Source organism: Rhizophagus irregularis, chromosome 19 (assembly GCF_026210795.1).
Source record: "Rhizophagus irregularis chromosome 19, complete sequence".
NCBI lineage: Eukaryota > Fungi > Glomeromycota > Glomeromycetes > Glomerales > Glomeraceae > Rhizophagus > Rhizophagus irregularis.
In genome coordinates this window covers 3,667,859-3,685,900 of record NC_089447.1, presented here as the reverse complement: position 1 = coordinate 3,685,900, position 18,042 = coordinate 3,667,859, and the positions used below count along the sequence as shown (strand labels likewise).

Here is an 18,042-nt window from a genome sequence, read left to right as displayed (position 1 = left end):
GAATTTATTATATCAAACTAAATAATCACTTTTTTTGCTACATAACAACAATTAATATGATTTAATATACTATTTAATAAGAGTATAACTGAATCTAATTCACTTTTATTTGTTTGAGTACTCAAATTTTTAATAACACCCAATCCTTTGTATTTTTCAACTAATTTCCTGATTATGTTATTATTTAAAGGACCCTTACCATTACCATTAATGATAAGTGATAATGGTTTTAGTGGTATACGATCTTTCCAACTACTAAAAAATGATTCCAAATGATCTTTTGATTTTAAATTTACTTCACGTAAGTTTAATTCATGAAAATTTTTAGGAGAATATTTAGCAACAAATTCTAACAGTCTCTTTCCGCTTAAACGTGAACCACTAGAAGTCCTAATACTTTCTAATTGTTGGCAGTTAACAAAAATCATTTTTAATTCTTCTATTCCATTAGATGGAAAATTAACATATAATGATTTTAAGTTTGGGCAATAATTAGCTATAGCTAAATTTAATGAATTATTATTACAGTCAAATACAGAAAGTTCTTCTAAATTCTTTCCATTAATTACTAAAAATTTAATCAATGTATCAACATTAATTGAAAGAACTAATTTTAAAAATCTTAAGTTTGAAAATATAATTCTAGTAAAAATGGATGGTAGTGTTACGATGAAAAACAATGCAACGAAGTCACGTGATATAATCGTTGATCAATGGTAATTTCCGGGATGATTAATTATTGTTGAATGATCAACGTCATATAACGGGAGGATCAATGTTCGAAATGTTTAATATATCAAATATATTAAATATATGGCATATATTGCACATATTGCACATATGGTATATATGGCATATATTAAACATTTTAAACATTTTTAGCTTAGTGTTTTTACATATAAATAGATGCATTATTTTTCTATGTATTAAAGATAGATAATTCTGTTATATTTTAATAAAGCATTTATTAAATAAATTATCTCATTGTTTATTTTATAGTTTGTTATATTTGTGAGTCATATTTGCGTCTGAGTGTATATGCCCGTGTGTGCAATACCGTATTCGCATTTGACTGAAATTTCATTTTATTTTATTGTGTAACCTTCGTAAATTGATCGACAGTGATACATTTACTAATATTTACATATAGTTATTTTCACTTTGCGTTCATTAATATTATTTAACATTTATTTTATTCATAATCCTTCTGCTTACCATACACCCATACGCTTATTTTTATAAGCATACAAGAACTGGCATAACAGTAGTGATATTCCAAATAAGAATAATTCTATTAGAGTATTTGAATGTTTGTTGATGCCTTGAAACAATTAAGTATATCATTATCAAAAATATTACTACCATCATTACAGGTGAATGATATGGATTTCAAATTATTTTGACAAGATATCAATTCTTTTATTCCAACTACTGAAACAGTTTCTTCAAATTTTATAACTAAAGAATTTATATTGTGACATATTTTAGATAGTTGAAGAAAAAATTCAGAATTTATGTATGAGTCACATATCAATTCTGAAAGATTTTTTAAACAATCATTTGCTCCAGGAAAATTAATAAAATTTAAAAAATTATATTTATTATAAAAAAAATCAAAAACATAATCATCTTCAATAAAACTAAAATCCATTTCTTTTAAAGAAGAAATTTGTTTCATAAACATTTTCAATATTTCTTGGATTATCAGATAATTTTTTGGATCTTGAGTTAGAATTTCAATATATGTGCAATAGCCAATTAATAGATGTGGAATTGAAAGAACTTTGCAGAGTGATACATAATTAAACAATGGAGGATTTGAGATTGGAATTGAAATGACTCCATTATTAATTAATAAGTCTTTTGATTCATTAGGAAGGCAATCGATTAGAGTCCTAATAATTTGATCAATACATTTAAGATCCCAAATATTTCTCCATAATATTTCAACGGAAATTCTGCACCAAAGACGATTTACAAGTAAACAAGAATGTAAAGTAGCTTTGTCTTCCTCTAAGCACTCGAAAATTTTGTTAAGACAATCAGTAGGAAGTGTCGAAATCATTTTTTTTTTTAAAAAAAAAAATGGTGTAAAAAAATTTGTATGGTTATTCATATATTGTTATATATCTTGCACTTAAGATGACTAATGCTAACTGACTCTCTTATGATAACAAAATCATATGAACAATAATGACTCAAATATGAAAGGTAATGATTATGTCAGATTACTGAGATTCATTTACAGTACTAATGATTAAAAAGACCTAAAAAATAATTATATACAATTAAAACTGATTAACTGATTCACAGTCCCCTTTACCTTATTAGTAAAAATTTCATTTACATTCACATTATCTAATCCAACCAAATTATAAATCCAGGATATATTGGGCGCAAGTTGGGTATTCTAAACGTCAGAAGGATTTTTTATAAACTTATCTGAGAAATTTATTATACGAATTGTTAATCATATCCTGAAATGCATTAATCATGTAGTTTTAGTATTTTATGGATCTTTAATCAACTTTTTATTTTTTGATTTTTAACTTATCAATCACTGCGCATGTAATAAAATTTAAGGGCAAATTTTTCTTATTATGATAGCCATATTAAAAATTATGGTGCCGTATAGTTATTAATTATATAATTATGTATGTAGATCAAAATCGGCTAAAATAAATTTTATTGGTTAAAATTGATGATTTTCTAATCCATAATTCTGGCAAAATTTTGCTTAATTCCGGCCAATTTTATAATGCCGGCCTAAATTTTATAAAAATTGAAAATGGCAGTTCAAATGTAACATCACATTTATATAAAATAACTTTCAAACTAAATATAGAAAATAATACTTCTTGACAACATCTAAGAGTGTGTTGAAAAATTTCTTCAAATACTTTTTGTTTTTTAAGGTGGATCTTAACTAGAAGTTGGTACATTTTATTTGCTAAAAATAAGGAATAATGAGAAAACCTTGAAATTTGTCAAATATAGTAAATAATTTAAAACTCCAAATTAAGACAGAAAGTATTTTATATAATTTTATAACAAAAAAAAAAGCTTAAAAAAATATTAACTCAAATAAATTTTCAAATAAACCCAGAATCTATAAAGAAAAATTTCCCTTTTTTTCATTATATTTGTATAATAGTATTATAAATTATTTATTATTTCAATGGTTTTAATTACAAAACAAACTATTTTCTAATTTAAAAAACAATTTGAATATTAAAATAAAAAAATTTCGTGATGAAATAAATAGGAATCTAATATTAAAACATGATTGGACAAAAGTGGATTTACTAAAAATAATGAAAATTTTGTAGTTTTTTTTTAATTTAAAAAAAATATATTATTCAAAAATAAATCTAATAATACTCTTCCCTTCCTTTTTTCCTATAATAAATAAAATTTTATCATTATTTCATATTAAAAAATAGAGAAAATTTGATAAATTCAATAATAAACAAAAATCTTATTGGGTGACCGACCTTATTAACTTAATAAAAGCTGTTTCTTTTGAAAAGTTACACCTAAAAATAAAATATTTATTATTAGTTAAAGGATTCTCATTAAAATTTATTGAAGTAAAAATTCTTTTTTTTATTAAAAAATCAATTTTTTTGTGTTTATACAAAAACTACCCGAATAACTACCATTAAACCCTTAGAAAATCTTTTTTCTCTTGCAAAATTACATATATTTTTGCTATTAAAACTATATATTTATCCAAACTTTTAAAAGGATCTCAAAAAAAGTTCATTTTTTAACGTAAACTTCTTGTATATGCGAAGAGAAAAAAAAATTTTCAAAAATGGAAAATTAACTTCAGAGACTAGTAAAGCACATGATGTTCTATCAAATTACTTAATTTGTATGGGAGTTACATATTAAAATTGACGGTTTATCATAAAATGAAGTGACTCAAATATGGTTACACGAATTTTTTTTAATATGAAAATGATTTGCATATTACATGCGCGGTGATTGTTATTCTTTTCGTGTTAAAAAAAACAAAAACTCAAAAAAAAAAAAATGACCATTTTTTTTATTGACCTTTTTCTGAAAATTTATCTATATCTTTATACTACTTTTTGCAAAAGAAAATTCACTAGAATTAATCACGGTTACATTAAATTTATAAAAATTTCAGTTGAAAAGATCTTATTTTATGATTTATTTAGGATCCGAACAATATCATATAAAGAAATTGTTTAAGTATAAAATATGTTAGTGTAATTACGAAATTTCACCCGAAAAAGAATTTTTTATACACTATCAAATAAATATAAAAAAAAAAGAATGCCAAATGGGTTTTAACAAAAAAAATATGTATTTCATCCATTTTATTAAAGAGTGACTTTAAATATGAGCTGTATAAGAATCATTCATGTTTTATTATCAACATATCAAAATTGAACATAATTGTGCAACGCTGCTATGATAAAATGACTTCTAGCTCCCACAACAAATTTTCTAGTTATATATATAATGCTTTTTTTTCGTTAGACATCGATCGAATTTTTCTGATCCTTTCTTTAAGTCATTATCTTTCATCAAGGGGAATAGTACTTCCTTCAGCTAAATTAACTCTCGAACTCTTTCGTTATCTTCTACTTCTCTTTTATTGATCACCTTTATACTTTCTATTACCTCCGATTTCACTTTCACCTCTTCTACAATTTATTCCGTTATCTTTATTTTTGATTCTTTAACCTGTTTTCTCATATCCACTATAGCCTCCGGTGAAGTATACTATTTTATGCCATTGATCTTGTTCGTCAATTAGACCTTTTCTATATTTATTAACCGTCTCAACTACCTTTTCTTCGAGGATTACTTTCGTACTTTCCTCCTCTTCCATCTGGCTCTACAACTTTACTCTCCCCCTTGTTTTGATATTAATTGAGTGTTCGACGCCGATGAATTCTTGACGCTTTCCGTACAGAAAATATTTGCCTCCGGACCATTCCACTTGAGGTTAAAAGGTTTAATTTTATTTTTATTTTCGAAGAAGAATTAAGTCCTTTAAAATTTTATCTTTCGATTTTCGCCCAATATCACTTAATCCCGAATAGTTAATGAATATAAATCTGATTTCGGATTTGATATAAATTATAATCTCATAATCCTCGCATAAACCAATAAGAATTAAAATCATTATTATAAAATTTAGCTTTTGCTAACTTTTAATTCTTTTAATATATTACCACTACCACTATTATTTGTAATTATCGATAATATACTTTATTTTAATTTATCATCCAATCACCTTTGAACTATTACGATCCCTACTAAAAAAAACTTTTTGAAATCTAATCTCCTTTAAAGAACAAAATTATTAGTAACATAATCCATTATAATTTTGATTTTTAAAAAAAATATTATGAAAGCAATAATAATAGTAAAATTAGAATTAGATTTCATTAATAAAAAAATTCAAATTCTTTTAAAGTAATTATAAAATTAAAGTAAAGAATAGGAAGGGATTCAATCAATTTAATAATATTATCTAAAGATAATTTATGATATTTCGAAGTATTTAAATAAAAAATATTTAAAATTTGAATTTGAATTTTTTAAAATGACAAGAACGGGTTATCTCATAGACAGATTTTTTTTTAAATCAGAAAATTAAAGCTAAAGTGTTTCCGAAAATGGTCAAAGAATTTATTTTATTAAAACATCTATACTAAATATGCCATTATTATGATGACGAATAAATAGTAACTACTAGTAACTAGTGTACTTTTGAATACAGTGAGTGAGCTATTTATATTTAATCTTGTTTCAGCTGGATAATCAAATGGATTTAAAGATCCTTTAGATTATCTGGCCAAAAGGATTTATTCTTTATCAAATTTGATATTTTAAACTAAAAAAATCAACATTTTATACTTAGAAACTTTAAGTTCAACATTTTTAATAAATAGAAATTAATTTTTTTTATTTTTTTTTTTAACAATATATTAAGTTTAGATCCATTTTTATAACAATTTGTAAATATAAAATTTATTAACTGTTTAATTGTTAATTATTATCTATCTGTTAACTGTTAACTGTTTAACTGCCTGCTTCAGTTTTTAAGAATAAAGTCTCTTTAAATACGTTTTTTTTTATAATTTTTTTATGGCAAATTTTGGGAAATTCCATTAGTCTAATGATCTATTAGTCAGCCAATCAGATGATCAGCACTTCCAATTTTTTTTTGTTTCGGTCTTTTAAGACCGATTTTTTTATATTATTTTTTTTCGATCTTTTTTTTTAGACCGTATTGTTATTTTTTTTTCACTCTTTTTGGACCGAATTATTGTCCTTTTTTTTTCAGAATTTTTTTCAGTACTTATTTTTTTTTTCGGATTCCTTTTTTTTTCGGAAATTTCTCTTTTTTTAAACCGGTTTCTTTCTTTATCCTTCTTCTTTCCCCCAAATTTTTTTTTAATTTTTTTTTCTTTTTTTTTATCATTAAATTAAATAAAGAAATAAAATATTATATTAAATATATTTACAAAATTATTGTTTTTTTAAAAAAATCAATATAACATGTAGGCCAACGCTGATAGAAAGATAATTAAGATTTCTTTTTCAATTAAATTGAACGCTGGATAAATAGTTTGATTTCCAAATTCATAAAAATCAAAAAAAATTTTGATATTTTTATAATATTATTTTATAATTAATTAATTAAAGAAATTGTTGATTCTATAATTGGATTATTATAACCAAATCAATATCCGGAAAACAAATTTCAATACATTTAATTGTTCAAATATTTTTCCCAAGTCGGTTTAAGGTTGACGTAATATAAAATAATAAGAAATAATTATAAAATGTTTTATAATTAATTAATAAAGATATTTGCAGTATTTTCATATAAATATTAAAGTTTTTTCGAAAATACTTCTAAAAAATTAATCAATTTTTATTGATAATTATTTTTTCACAATTCTTCACAATTCCTTACAATTCCTTAATTAATCCGAATTTCATTCCACTCAAACGTCAAATCATTAATATATGGGTGACTGCTAGTTATAAACTAAAAAAACAATTATAAAAGAAAGAATTTATAAATTTTACATTATGTTTTATCATAAAACAAGTTCAAAATAAATTATATTGATATTTCCTATATTTTACATTAATTATTAGTCAGCAGGTTGAAGATCACAATGTGCTGACTCATTTCTTTGTTATGTCGGATCATTAAAATTACAGTAGATTCATATAAATTATCAATCATGTAAAAAATATTTGTCACATTATTTATTATGCGAACTTTATTGTGGGGTAATTTTAAAAAGCAAATCAAAAAAAATTATTAGAGGAAACATTACTAACGTTTCCTATATTTTTTTTTGTAGTTTAGCATGTTTTGACTCATCAAAACTTAAAAAAAACAAAAAAAAGAAAAATACTTTTTTTTATAGGACTTTCAGCATGTTCGACTTTGGAAAATGAAGTAAGTTTCGAAGTGTTATTTTTAACTAAAAATAATCTAAGTATCAGTGACCACCTTTGATGGTATAAGTGACGCGTAACTTTGTTTTTAAGTAAAAATGGTTAGAAGACACAGTTTTAATCGTAGAGCACGACAAGATCTTAGAGAGTCCATAGAAGGTCAAGGAGAAGGGACCAATGTCAAATCCAAGGTACGTATGACACATCTTTGGCGTATTTACGTAGCGGCAACCAGCGGCGTTTGCGTTAGAGGTAGTCTTACCATTTGTATCTTTACGTGTTTATCATAAATGGTACCATGTAGGTCTATGACCTTGTACCTTCATTTCACCTTGTCTACCATGTAGGTCTTGACCTTGTAGGCATTGCAGACGTTAAAAATACTCGTGATATTGATGATGTACTCAGTTTTACTGACCATACATTAGCTAACATTTCTAGGGAACCCCACCCTCTTGTTTAGAGGCTACCACTGGTTCTGGCTTTGGATGCCATTATATGAAAAATAGTGGTATGTGTAGATTTGCGTAACTCAGTTTTTAAGTAAAATGAAAAAAAGATTTATAAAGTACATTATGATAGTAATGGTAATAGGACAGGTTTAAATTATTTTTTTTCTAATTTCTTCTTTTTAGGAAACATTACTAACGTTTCCTATATATTTTTGTAGGTTTTTGGCGTGTTGGTAAGTTTTGGCACGTCTAAACTTTTTAAAAAAAATATCTTTTTTTTAAATTTCTTTTTAGGAAACTTTTCTAACGTTTCCTATATTTTTTTTGTGTAGGACCTTCTGCATGTTCAACTTTGGGATCTTGGATATAGTAAGTTTCGAAGTGAATCATAAAACTTTGATTTTTTTTATTAGAAAACGTTTTTTAAACGTTTCCTTCATCCTTTTTGTAGGATCAGAGAGTTCAGAACGGATTAGTAAGTTTTGTAATATTTCATTTCGTTTTGAAACTTAATAATATTTTTTTTTTATTAGAAAACTCTTACTAATGTTTCCTTTATTCTTTTTTTTTTAGTTTTGACAAACTTAATATTGGAAAAGGGACTTTAAATGGTAAGTTTCGTACAAAACTTCCTTTTTTTTCTTTTAAGAAATATACTAACTCTTTTTTTTTGTAGGCCTAGATTAAATCTTTCGGCTCTGGATTTTTCTTTTGTAGGTCAACTTGGATGGTTAATAGGTAACTTCGACCTGGATTTTTTTCAAAACTTTAAGCCTATTTTAATTAAAGAATCAGGTTACTTTAATAATTTTGGAGGTTCGTGCTTTGGATACTCGGTTGATGTTTTGTGTACCTTTATTAATATTTGCAGTTAGTATGATTTTACTACAGAGATTGTGAACCGTAGTTACCTATGACAGTATGACATCTAATAAATAGAAGTCTGTTTCGAATATTTCCAACTGGCATATAAAGCCAAGGAAGGGTTACTTTTTCTATTTTTTTAACTGCGTTGACTTTGTTGTTGGATCTTGGTGATGACTCACAAATAAGTTCATGTAAAATACAGTATAAATTACTATCACGTGTAATATGATCAATCATTCATGTGTTCACGGATAAAATCGATTTATGATTTTACGTCAATTTTTTTAAATTTTCGTACGTTTTTTTAAAATAATTTATTAGCTCTACAATAATAAAATTAGCGCATCTAGCGTTCAATTTATAAAGGAATATAAGCATAAGTTCTTGAAAATAGCATTATAAAAAATTAGATCCCAAATTTCCTTCTTTTATGAAATTCAATTTGGGTGGATTATATTATAAAAAAAAAATAAAAAGGGAGGCCTCTCTAAATATGTTGAACACCAATATATTTTCTGAGCATATGACGATTCTCCCGTGTGTTTTCGTGCTTTGGTAATCCATATGATATCAGGAGAAAATCTATATCGGTATCTTTAATATAACAAATGATTTATTTAGTAAATGATTTGAATTTTTTGATATTTCATTAGTATACAGACCAGACATATCACGAATGTGATTGACAGTTTGCGGAAATCACTGTGGTACATCTCCATTTTCGTTTGGAATCTGTACTAAATTCGCGTTCGGATCGATTAAATGAGAGTTAGTACGTAATCTTGAAAGATTTCGTGAGTCCCTAAAAATATAAAAAAAATTCAATCACTTTATCTATTTGTATAAAATTATCATTAACACTTAAAAAATCTACATTTCTGAGAACTTTCGGTTGGTGTCGGAAAACTTTTTGTTGGTATCAGAAAACTTTTGGTTGGTGTCGGTCTCCAATCTGGAGATTTTATCATTGATTTGAGTGTAGAATGCATTGCTATTTCCTTTCTCATGTCGTCTAACACTTGTTTGAATAGTTTATTGTTGTTTTCTAACTCTTGTTGGACTATTTGTTGGATTAGTATATTGTTGTTTTCTAACTCCTGTTTGACTAGTTGAACTAACTCTTTTTTGACAATAGAAAAGAATTGCTCAACTTCAGTAGTTTGTTGATTCTACAAATAGAAAAAGCAGTATTAAGTTTCGTTTTTTTTTCTTTTACAAACATTTTTGGTATTTACCATTTTTTTATTTTTTATTCTTTATGTATTATCGTAATTGAATTGGAAAATTTTATGAGTTTAATGAGTTTAAATAGCTTTTTGAGGAGTACAGACTTTTTGATAATAAAATGTTTCATACGGTTTATAATTCCTATAAATGGTTTTGAACAATGTAATTGCGGTAAATCTCGCGTAGTACAGGTGATGATTTTGTCACATGGACACGTGATAGCGGCAGCCGCGTCTCAACAAGAAATTTTTTTGTGGTCTGATAAGTAAATTCATGTAGTAATTGTAGTATCCTATAGTACATAGTATATAATAAAGCCAAATTAATGAATATACATATTTAACATCATTTTTGATATTTTGAGAAAATTTTACATATGAATCATTCTCTCAGCATTAATTGAAATATTCAAATATTAACTATGTATATAGCATAGGTAATTAGGTATATAGCTAATATTAAATTAGTAATTATTCACTTTCATTAATTAATGTTGTTCTATTAAAACCAAATAGACGGCAAATTCGTGCAATTGGATGGCATCTCAGTCCGACTATATGTATGGCGTAGCAAAATTATTATACTTTTTTATAAATTGTACACGTGTAATAATTGAAATTAATGATAATCTATCGATGTATTTGCCTCTTCTCAAGTAAAAATAAAAATAAATAAAAATAAATATTTTTATATTATTTATAAAGAGTATATTAAAATTTTGAAAAATATATATAATACTAGGAATTAAGTTGTATATAAATGAATGAATATTAGAATGTTTGCAATAAATAACATTCCCAATCACGAGATTGGCGATTTTTCTGCTAGTAAACTTACATGTAAATCAATATCTTCAATGAACTTCCACTATATGACTGTTATAGATGATTTTGTACTCACTAAACCCAAGATATATATCTAATAATTGCATAATCCTGTAATTCATTAACTCGAGCAGCAGTATATGAAGAACCACATCAGCAATTGATGAGTGAATAATGGAAAATGAATGATTGTTAAATTATGGATTGATATTTATTTTAAAAACATATTTTGTTTAACTAAAATCTAAAAGTACATTTTATATTTAATTAAATTAATAAATTTTATCAATTTACTTCTGTATTTCGATTATATTTTAGTGTTTCATATATAGATTTAATAAAATGATATAAATTACAAAATATTTTCTAGCTAGTGATTTAAGTATAACAATGTGATAAAAATTATCTGAAAAAGTTAATTCTGAATTTCTTAAAAGCAAATCTTAACGCTTTATAATCAAAGTGATTACACTAATTCACTATTATGATTTACCTGAATTAATGACATAACCACACACATACAGTATAATAGTAAATAATACTGTATTAATTCTAAATTATCTTATCATCATCCATTGAAATTGATGTCAATCACCAGAAAATCTCACATCAATGAGTCAGAATTTTTCTATCTTCAGTTGAGAGATGTTCCCAAAGCGATACTGTGGCATAAATTGTGAAAAAATTTGCCACTGGTCAGCTGTAAAGTTAGAAAATCCTTTCCCGCAGTCGATTTTGCCAGGAATTCGCACCGTATACCAAAAAATTTTGACATTTTACATTCTGGTTTTTAATAATGTGTTACTAATATTGTCATTATACATAATTTTTAGATGTTCCATATCTAATAAACATATCCTCCACAACTTGTTTATTACACTTGAATATTTCCATAAATTTTTCTACATTATATTTCTTTAACACATCAACATCCTCGTGAGTAACAAGAGATTCATCCAGTACTCTCAGTATTACACCTATTGATCCATTATAAATTCCTTTAGAAAAGTATTTGTTATTGAGAAACATGACTCGACATCCTTCCTTTAAGATGACCTCAGATGGATAATTTGTGTGTTTGTTGAACATTTTATCAGTTTCGTTAGTACTTTTAAGTTATCCTCTAAGTTAAACATGATTATCAATCGAACCCGTGGTCAAATTTAAAGAACAAACATTATCAGCTAAACCAGTGGTCAAATTTAAAGGAACATTATCAACCGAATCAGTGGTCAAATTTAAAGATTCATTTCTTAAATGAAAATCTTTACCAAGTATTTCTTCGTAACAAAGGTCAGTCTTCGGATAAATGATGCACTAGAACGTGAAGAGCGATGTCGCTTCTTAAGTTGTTTTGGCATCTACACAAGCAAAATGGGTGTTAGCCAGAAAAATTTATTGCTAGCCACCATCCAATATTTCCTATACCTGTTTTATTTATATCTTTAAAAATGATTGTTGTTTTTTCCGGATATATGGCGCACTAGCACGTGAAGGACGATTTCGTTTCTTAGTTGTTAGGTGTACATCAAAACCACCATGCAACGTATTCCTATCCTAGTGACACTATTTTATTTGTACATTTTAAAATGATAATAAATATAATATGAAGTATAGAAAATTAATTATCGTTATGGAGTAAAAGTGAAATATAGTAAAAAAAAAGTGATATATATATATATATATAATATTTTTAAAATAAAAAATAGTGAAATATATTTTTAAATAAAAAAAAAGTGAAAAATAAAAAAAAAGTGTTTGATTAATTGATTGTTAAAAAAAAAAAAAATCTCTATTATATATTACTTGGAATCCCAAATTGGCAATGAAAGGAACGAGGATTGATTGATTGATTGATTGATAAAGGAGTATTTGGGCTGATCCGCAGGACCGGAGAAATTTTTATTATTTTAAATAATATTATTATATTTTTCTTTTAAAAAAAAAAAGATTCTTAATTAAACATATACAAATTATTTAAATTTAAACGGGACGCGTTATATCTTCAGTGGTATCATACCTGCTTAATTAAATTTTTATTTCATTTTAGGATAACTAGAGCAGGTAAATTAACAAATTTGATTGGAGTGACAATTATAGTCTAGATAACGAGCGACTTACGATGTGATAGTGATGGTAAAGTTCAAAAGTTATGATTTGGAACTACCCTATAAGAGTATACAGATAGTTTATATTTCATTTAGAGATCAAATAGATTTTAATGCGAAAATTGGTAAATGTGATTGCTATATAGGGTGGTAATAATAATGTATTTACCAGGTAATCAATGATATTCTTCAACAAGTTCTAATTATTAATAAATCGAAATTGATAATTGAAATATTACAAGTTGAAAAAATTATGGGAGAAATAATATTACTTTATTTTTTTACCGAGAAATGAAATATCATTATTAAAATATGAAACAAGAGGGTTGACACTTGATACATTCGATAAACTAGTTGTAGCCTTTTTAATTTTTTTTTTCAGATAGGACAGAATTGAAGAATAAATATACTTTTCTTATTTCAGAGCGGAAGATCGTGAAATGAGTTTATTATATAATAGATCAATTCATTAATTTTAACAGTTCTAAAAGTTCTTATAAATCAATCACTCGTATAAATCATATAAACATACTATGCACGGCCGTAAAGTTGGAAACCATGTTTTTAAATTACACATTATTAAACTATAACTATGCATGGTAAATCATTTTAAATGTATTGCAGATATATCACTATAACTATTGTAAATATATCATAACATCACAAAATTATCTCGATCGGTTAATTGAGCATGTGGTTATCTACCTAACTGATAAGCTCCGGACTACGTAGCGGTTTACCGTTTCCCTAGTTATGTATATTATTATGTAAATCACATCTAACCCATTGTCTAGAGTATTGATGCGAGTATATATACTAGGTAACAGGAACTGTTGGAGTGTCTGAAGCGTTATATTCTTCACATGACCATCTAAAAAAATATCACTAAAAAATGTATCACTAAAAAAATGCTTCACTAAAAAATGTATAGTTAAATGTATCACTGAAGTTAAAAAATGTATAGTTGAAAATTTTTGAATGCCAAACCATTTGAAGACTGACGCCGTATGACAAGAATATCAAGCAATGATGGATTTCGAGGGAGGTGTGTTGCAAACTCTAATACATCTTGTGAAGGCAATATACCAAAGCAATGGGAAATATCTGGGCAATTAACATTTCTTCTATTTCTGTTAATCCTTTTAATTCCTCTGGAACTTCGCCCTGGTCCATATTATTATCTGCAGAAAACTTTTTCAATGTATTGTTCCCTGTATTGTTCACCTTCCTGTTATCACTATGGCAGCGTTGACAACATTCTCCTTTTATAAGTTCAACGGATGGAAATTGTTTGTTACATTTAAAGCAAAAAGTATGTTTAAGTTTATTCATCTCTGTTTGAAACTTATACAGAAGTTCTCGATCAGTTTCAGAAAGCTGCTGGTTGACAGCATCCCGATTCTGGTTTTCATTCTGTCTATTGATGTGGTCATTATTATTTTCTAAAACACCTCTCGTTCTCTTACTACTCTTTTATTTACGTTCTCTGCTCAGCCACGCGTCACGCTGATCTGGTGTTTCTGGTGACCTTTTCATTTGTTTATTTTCTCGATTTTTTGAATGGCGTATTTCATGATGTTCAACAGTTTCATTTTCTCTGGATATACATTTACGAAGTGTTGACAGGTTTGTTATCTGTTCATTTGCTTTTTCTATTTATCGAATTGTTTAATTATTTTTTATGGATTATTTATTAATTTTTTTTTGAATGTACAATTTATAGACTGACACTTTAGAAGCAACGGTTTATTAGCAAAAGAGATATTAATTTTCAAATTTTTATTTATAATAGTTTTTTCTACATAAAAACCATAAAAACATTAGTTTAAAAAATTTATTATATATAGTACCATTATACTATATATTAAACTATTTAAACTATTTTATAATTAATAAATTATTTACGCGTTTATCTGTTACACTGATCCTAAAATTTCATTGGTTATATACGTGGCGTGACAGACGGACATTGCATGATATCGAGTTCAAACTACGCTACGCTTCGGACAATAATAAATGTAAAGTGGTCACCAGAAGTATATTTAAGTGGCGTTAGTTTAATTTATTGTCCCCAAAATTTTAGGGACTTCCTCTATCAGAAGTATAAAAAGACCCACCCAAAAATTTAACCTGAATTTTTCGATTTATTACCTTGGTAAATAAAACTCTTAAAATCCTCCAAGACATTCCCAGTACAAAGAAAAAAATTGGCCTTCAATATCATTTCTGAACGAAATCATATCCGTTAACAATAAACATAAAGGGGTAAGAGAGTATTTTTCGATTTTTTGCATTGTCTGGCGTGATAACTTTTCGTTTTTTTACTTTATGTCCAAAACAGGTACATAAATATTTCGACTATAAGCCTTCCGAATGGAACATCATTGAGTTTTTAAAGGAATGCGAGGTGGAGCCATTCGACCGAAAGATAGACCATTACACTAAGGACTTAGAGAACATTGCTAATTTTGAAACAGGTGGCAGGCGCGAAAGAGCGCAGATATTGCTTGATAACTATAGGGAGGCGAGTATAGAGTTTTTTATCATTAATAGCAAATTAAATATAGGAGGAATTTTGGTTTGTGACAACGGCTTGCTAGGTCGTACTGTTACGAAGCACAGATGGCTTGCTAGGTTGTCTGTCGCTCAATATTCCGATATTCCGTCAGGGCTCAGGTGGCTTGCTAGGTTGCCTGACGTTCAAAGGCTGATAGCTGATTTGATGGGATGGTTAATGAAAGGAGAATTTTACATAAGTTCGTCAAGAATATCGCTAATTAGCTAAATCTTACATTTTAGGGCGTTCGGCTAGATTATCATCTAGCAAAAGCATGGGATAGTGGACGACCATATAATCAAATTCACTGTCACCAACCGACATTTATGGACGGTGGGACTATTAATGCTGTTGTAAATGGGGCTATAACCGGTGGAACTTTCATTTCCGAATCATCAGATAAGAGGAGTCAGGAAAAGGTACCGATGTGTATTTTTTTTTATCAAGTCGAGAAACAGTGGAGCTAATTATTTTACCATTTAATCCTTTAGGAAGATGAACAAAAACAAACAAAACGAGTTAGATTTCATGAAGAGAAGCCTCCATCCAAAAAGAAATCTAAATCAGGCAAAAGAGTCAGCATATAACTTGATTTTGGTTAAAAAAAAACATTTTTCATAAAAGGGTAAATCGAGTTATTTTCATTATAGGGTACGTTACCTGACGGTACGAAGATTACGAAGCCATCACCTATAAATTATGTTGTTGAAGGTGATGAAACCGATGATGGGATTCCTTCGAAAGAAGCTAATGACTATAGCGACGATGATGAAGAGGCTTTACCTCCAGAAGACTCTCTTTCTTTTGCCCTTTCAAACTCAAAAGTTTGGACTTTGCCTTCGGGAAAGAACGTCGGTGACATCTATTCCAAAAAAATATCTGAAAACGCACGCACAGTAAAAAATAAGAAAAGACTTACGGCAGTCGAAAAGGCTATATTGCGATACGGCGCCTCGAGGATAATTGATTTATCCGCTCACATGAAAAAGTGGTTTTGCGAAAACGACAAAAAGTTCATTAAGAAAGACTACGAATCTATGTTGCGAGTTCCTGAAATGACAGATGAGGAGAGTTCATTTGTTCTAAAAGTCAAGGATGTATGAGTTTTGTTTTTCTTAAATTATCTTATTTGCCTATATGGATGCATATACTTATGAATTCATTACTCTATGTAGATGGTATATAAAGGACACGTAAGCCAGGCATATAAGTACTGTACGGAAATCCATTCAAGTTCAATCGAAGATAGTTACTTATATAAAATAAGTAAAATATATGGAGATTTGTGAGTTATTTGATTGCTATCTAAGATATTTATTTTTTCGTGATTCTTATCCTCACTATTCAACATACACAGCATTTACAAGAGCAAAGACCGAGAAGATATTTTAGATTTTACCACAAAAAGTGCACACACAGAATTAGACGTAATCCTAAAAGCTTGTGCGTACATTGTCGAGGGGCTTAACAAGAGCCTCACAATTTATCCAAGATGGTTGGTATAATATTGTTTGCTTTATATTCAAAATAATATAGCCATTTCACAAGTCATAATTTATAATTTATGCATTCAAGGGGCGAATCATTTTGTCCCTTAAGTAGAAGTGCGGATTATATTAATGGGCGCGAATGTGACGTTCGTTTCATGACAATATTAGGAGTCGATGTGGGAGAATGGGAGTTTTCCGCCAAGGCTACAGCAACAAAAATGATTGGTGATCGTTGTCGTTCGGCCAGAATAAACCAATCTATATTGAATGGTTTATTAGAATACAATCTCGATGACAATCAGGTCAAGGATATCCGAGTTCCTTTCTTACAATTTGCCGGAACAAACGGACAATTATTGATTGAAGACCTGATGGAAGGTTTTTATGTCGTTTTACCCGGACCTAAATTTGAGTTACCGACGAAACTCAAGAGTATTGGAAAATTAAAGACATGTATTGGCGTAATTAAATTAGTTATGGTGAGCTTATGAATTCTATTTGTCATCAAAAAAATTTTTTCCGGGACATAATGTCTCAGAAATTTCAGTCACATGACTTTGATCATTACAGTTTCAAAGTTACATGAACCCGATCATTAACATAATCTATAATAATATTTTGAATTCTGCATCACTAATCTATTATAATATATTGCGCAGGAAATGTATGTCAAAACATGCAAAACAATAGAAAATGTAGAAACATCACATAACGATTTCGATGATATTTTCGATGTTGATGTTGATGATGAAGACAAGTCTATCACTCATAATAATAATAAATACAATTATATTTGTAAACCGTGGTGGACCCCTAAAAAAAGTAATAGTCCGTAATTTCTTAGGGTGCATTTTATTGCTATCTGCTTTGCTTTTCTCAGAATTCTTCTTCCGTGCAAGTAAACTTTGTTTTTATCTTTTGAAACTTAGAATATTTTAATGCTTCCTTTAGAGATATTTAGATTCATCCTTTGCTGTTTTTTTTTCTTTCTTTCTCTATTCTTTTTGCTTATATCACGTCTGAATACCTACTTTTTTTCTAGTATGTATATCA

The 18,042-nt window shown here is 27.5% G+C and overlaps 5 protein-coding genes across 5 annotated transcripts; 2 read left to right on the top strand and 3 right to left on the bottom strand.

Moving 5' to 3' along the window:
- Nucleotides 1-17: 17 nt before the first annotated feature.
- On the bottom strand, nt 18-428 carry OCT59_011350 (uncharacterized protein; the record flags this gene model as incomplete). The annotated part of the gene is made up of 1 exon (XM_066136443.1): nt 18-428. One exon carries the CDS (start codon nt 426-428, stop codon nt 18-20), a length of 411 nt encoding a protein of 136 aa, XP_066001064.1.
- An 866-nt stretch (nt 429-1,294) lies between these two features.
- Nucleotides 1,295-2,065, bottom strand: OCT59_011349 (uncharacterized protein; the record flags this gene model as incomplete). The annotated part of the gene is made up of 1 exon (XM_066136442.1): nt 1,295-2,065. One exon carries the CDS (start codon nt 2,063-2,065, stop codon nt 1,295-1,297), a length of 771 nt encoding a protein of 256 aa, XP_066001063.1.
- A 5,497-nt stretch (nt 2,066-7,562) lies between these two features.
- OCT59_011348 (uncharacterized protein) lies at nt 7,563-8,603 on the top strand (the record flags this gene model as incomplete). The annotated part of the gene is made up of 7 exons (XM_066136441.1): nt 7,563-7,655; nt 7,769-7,807; nt 7,906-7,975; nt 8,135-8,149; nt 8,249-8,285; nt 8,490-8,527; nt 8,593-8,603. The coding sequence occupies 7 exons, from the start codon at nt 7,563-7,565 to the stop codon at nt 8,601-8,603; spliced, it is 303 nt and encodes a 100-aa protein (XP_066001062.1).
- Nucleotides 8,604-9,637: 1,034 nt separating this feature from the next.
- On the bottom strand, nt 9,638-10,021 carry OCT59_011347 (uncharacterized protein; the record flags this gene model as incomplete). Its single annotated transcript, XM_066136440.1, has 2 exons — nt 9,638-9,952; nt 10,019-10,021. The coding sequence occupies 2 exons, from the start codon at nt 10,019-10,021 to the stop codon at nt 9,638-9,640; spliced, it is 318 nt and encodes a 105-aa protein (XP_066001061.1).
- Nucleotides 10,022-15,669: 5,648 nt separating this feature from the next.
- On the top strand, nt 15,670-17,825 carry OCT59_011346 (uncharacterized protein; the record flags this gene model as incomplete). The annotated part of the gene is made up of 8 exons (XM_066136439.1): nt 15,670-15,672; nt 15,742-15,918; nt 15,991-16,074; nt 16,150-16,596; nt 16,675-16,784; nt 16,857-16,994; nt 17,075-17,468; nt 17,649-17,825. The coding sequence occupies 8 exons, from the start codon at nt 15,670-15,672 to the stop codon at nt 17,823-17,825; spliced, it is 1,530 nt and encodes a 509-aa protein (XP_066001060.1).
- Between the last annotated feature and the right edge of the window lie 217 nt (nt 17,826-18,042).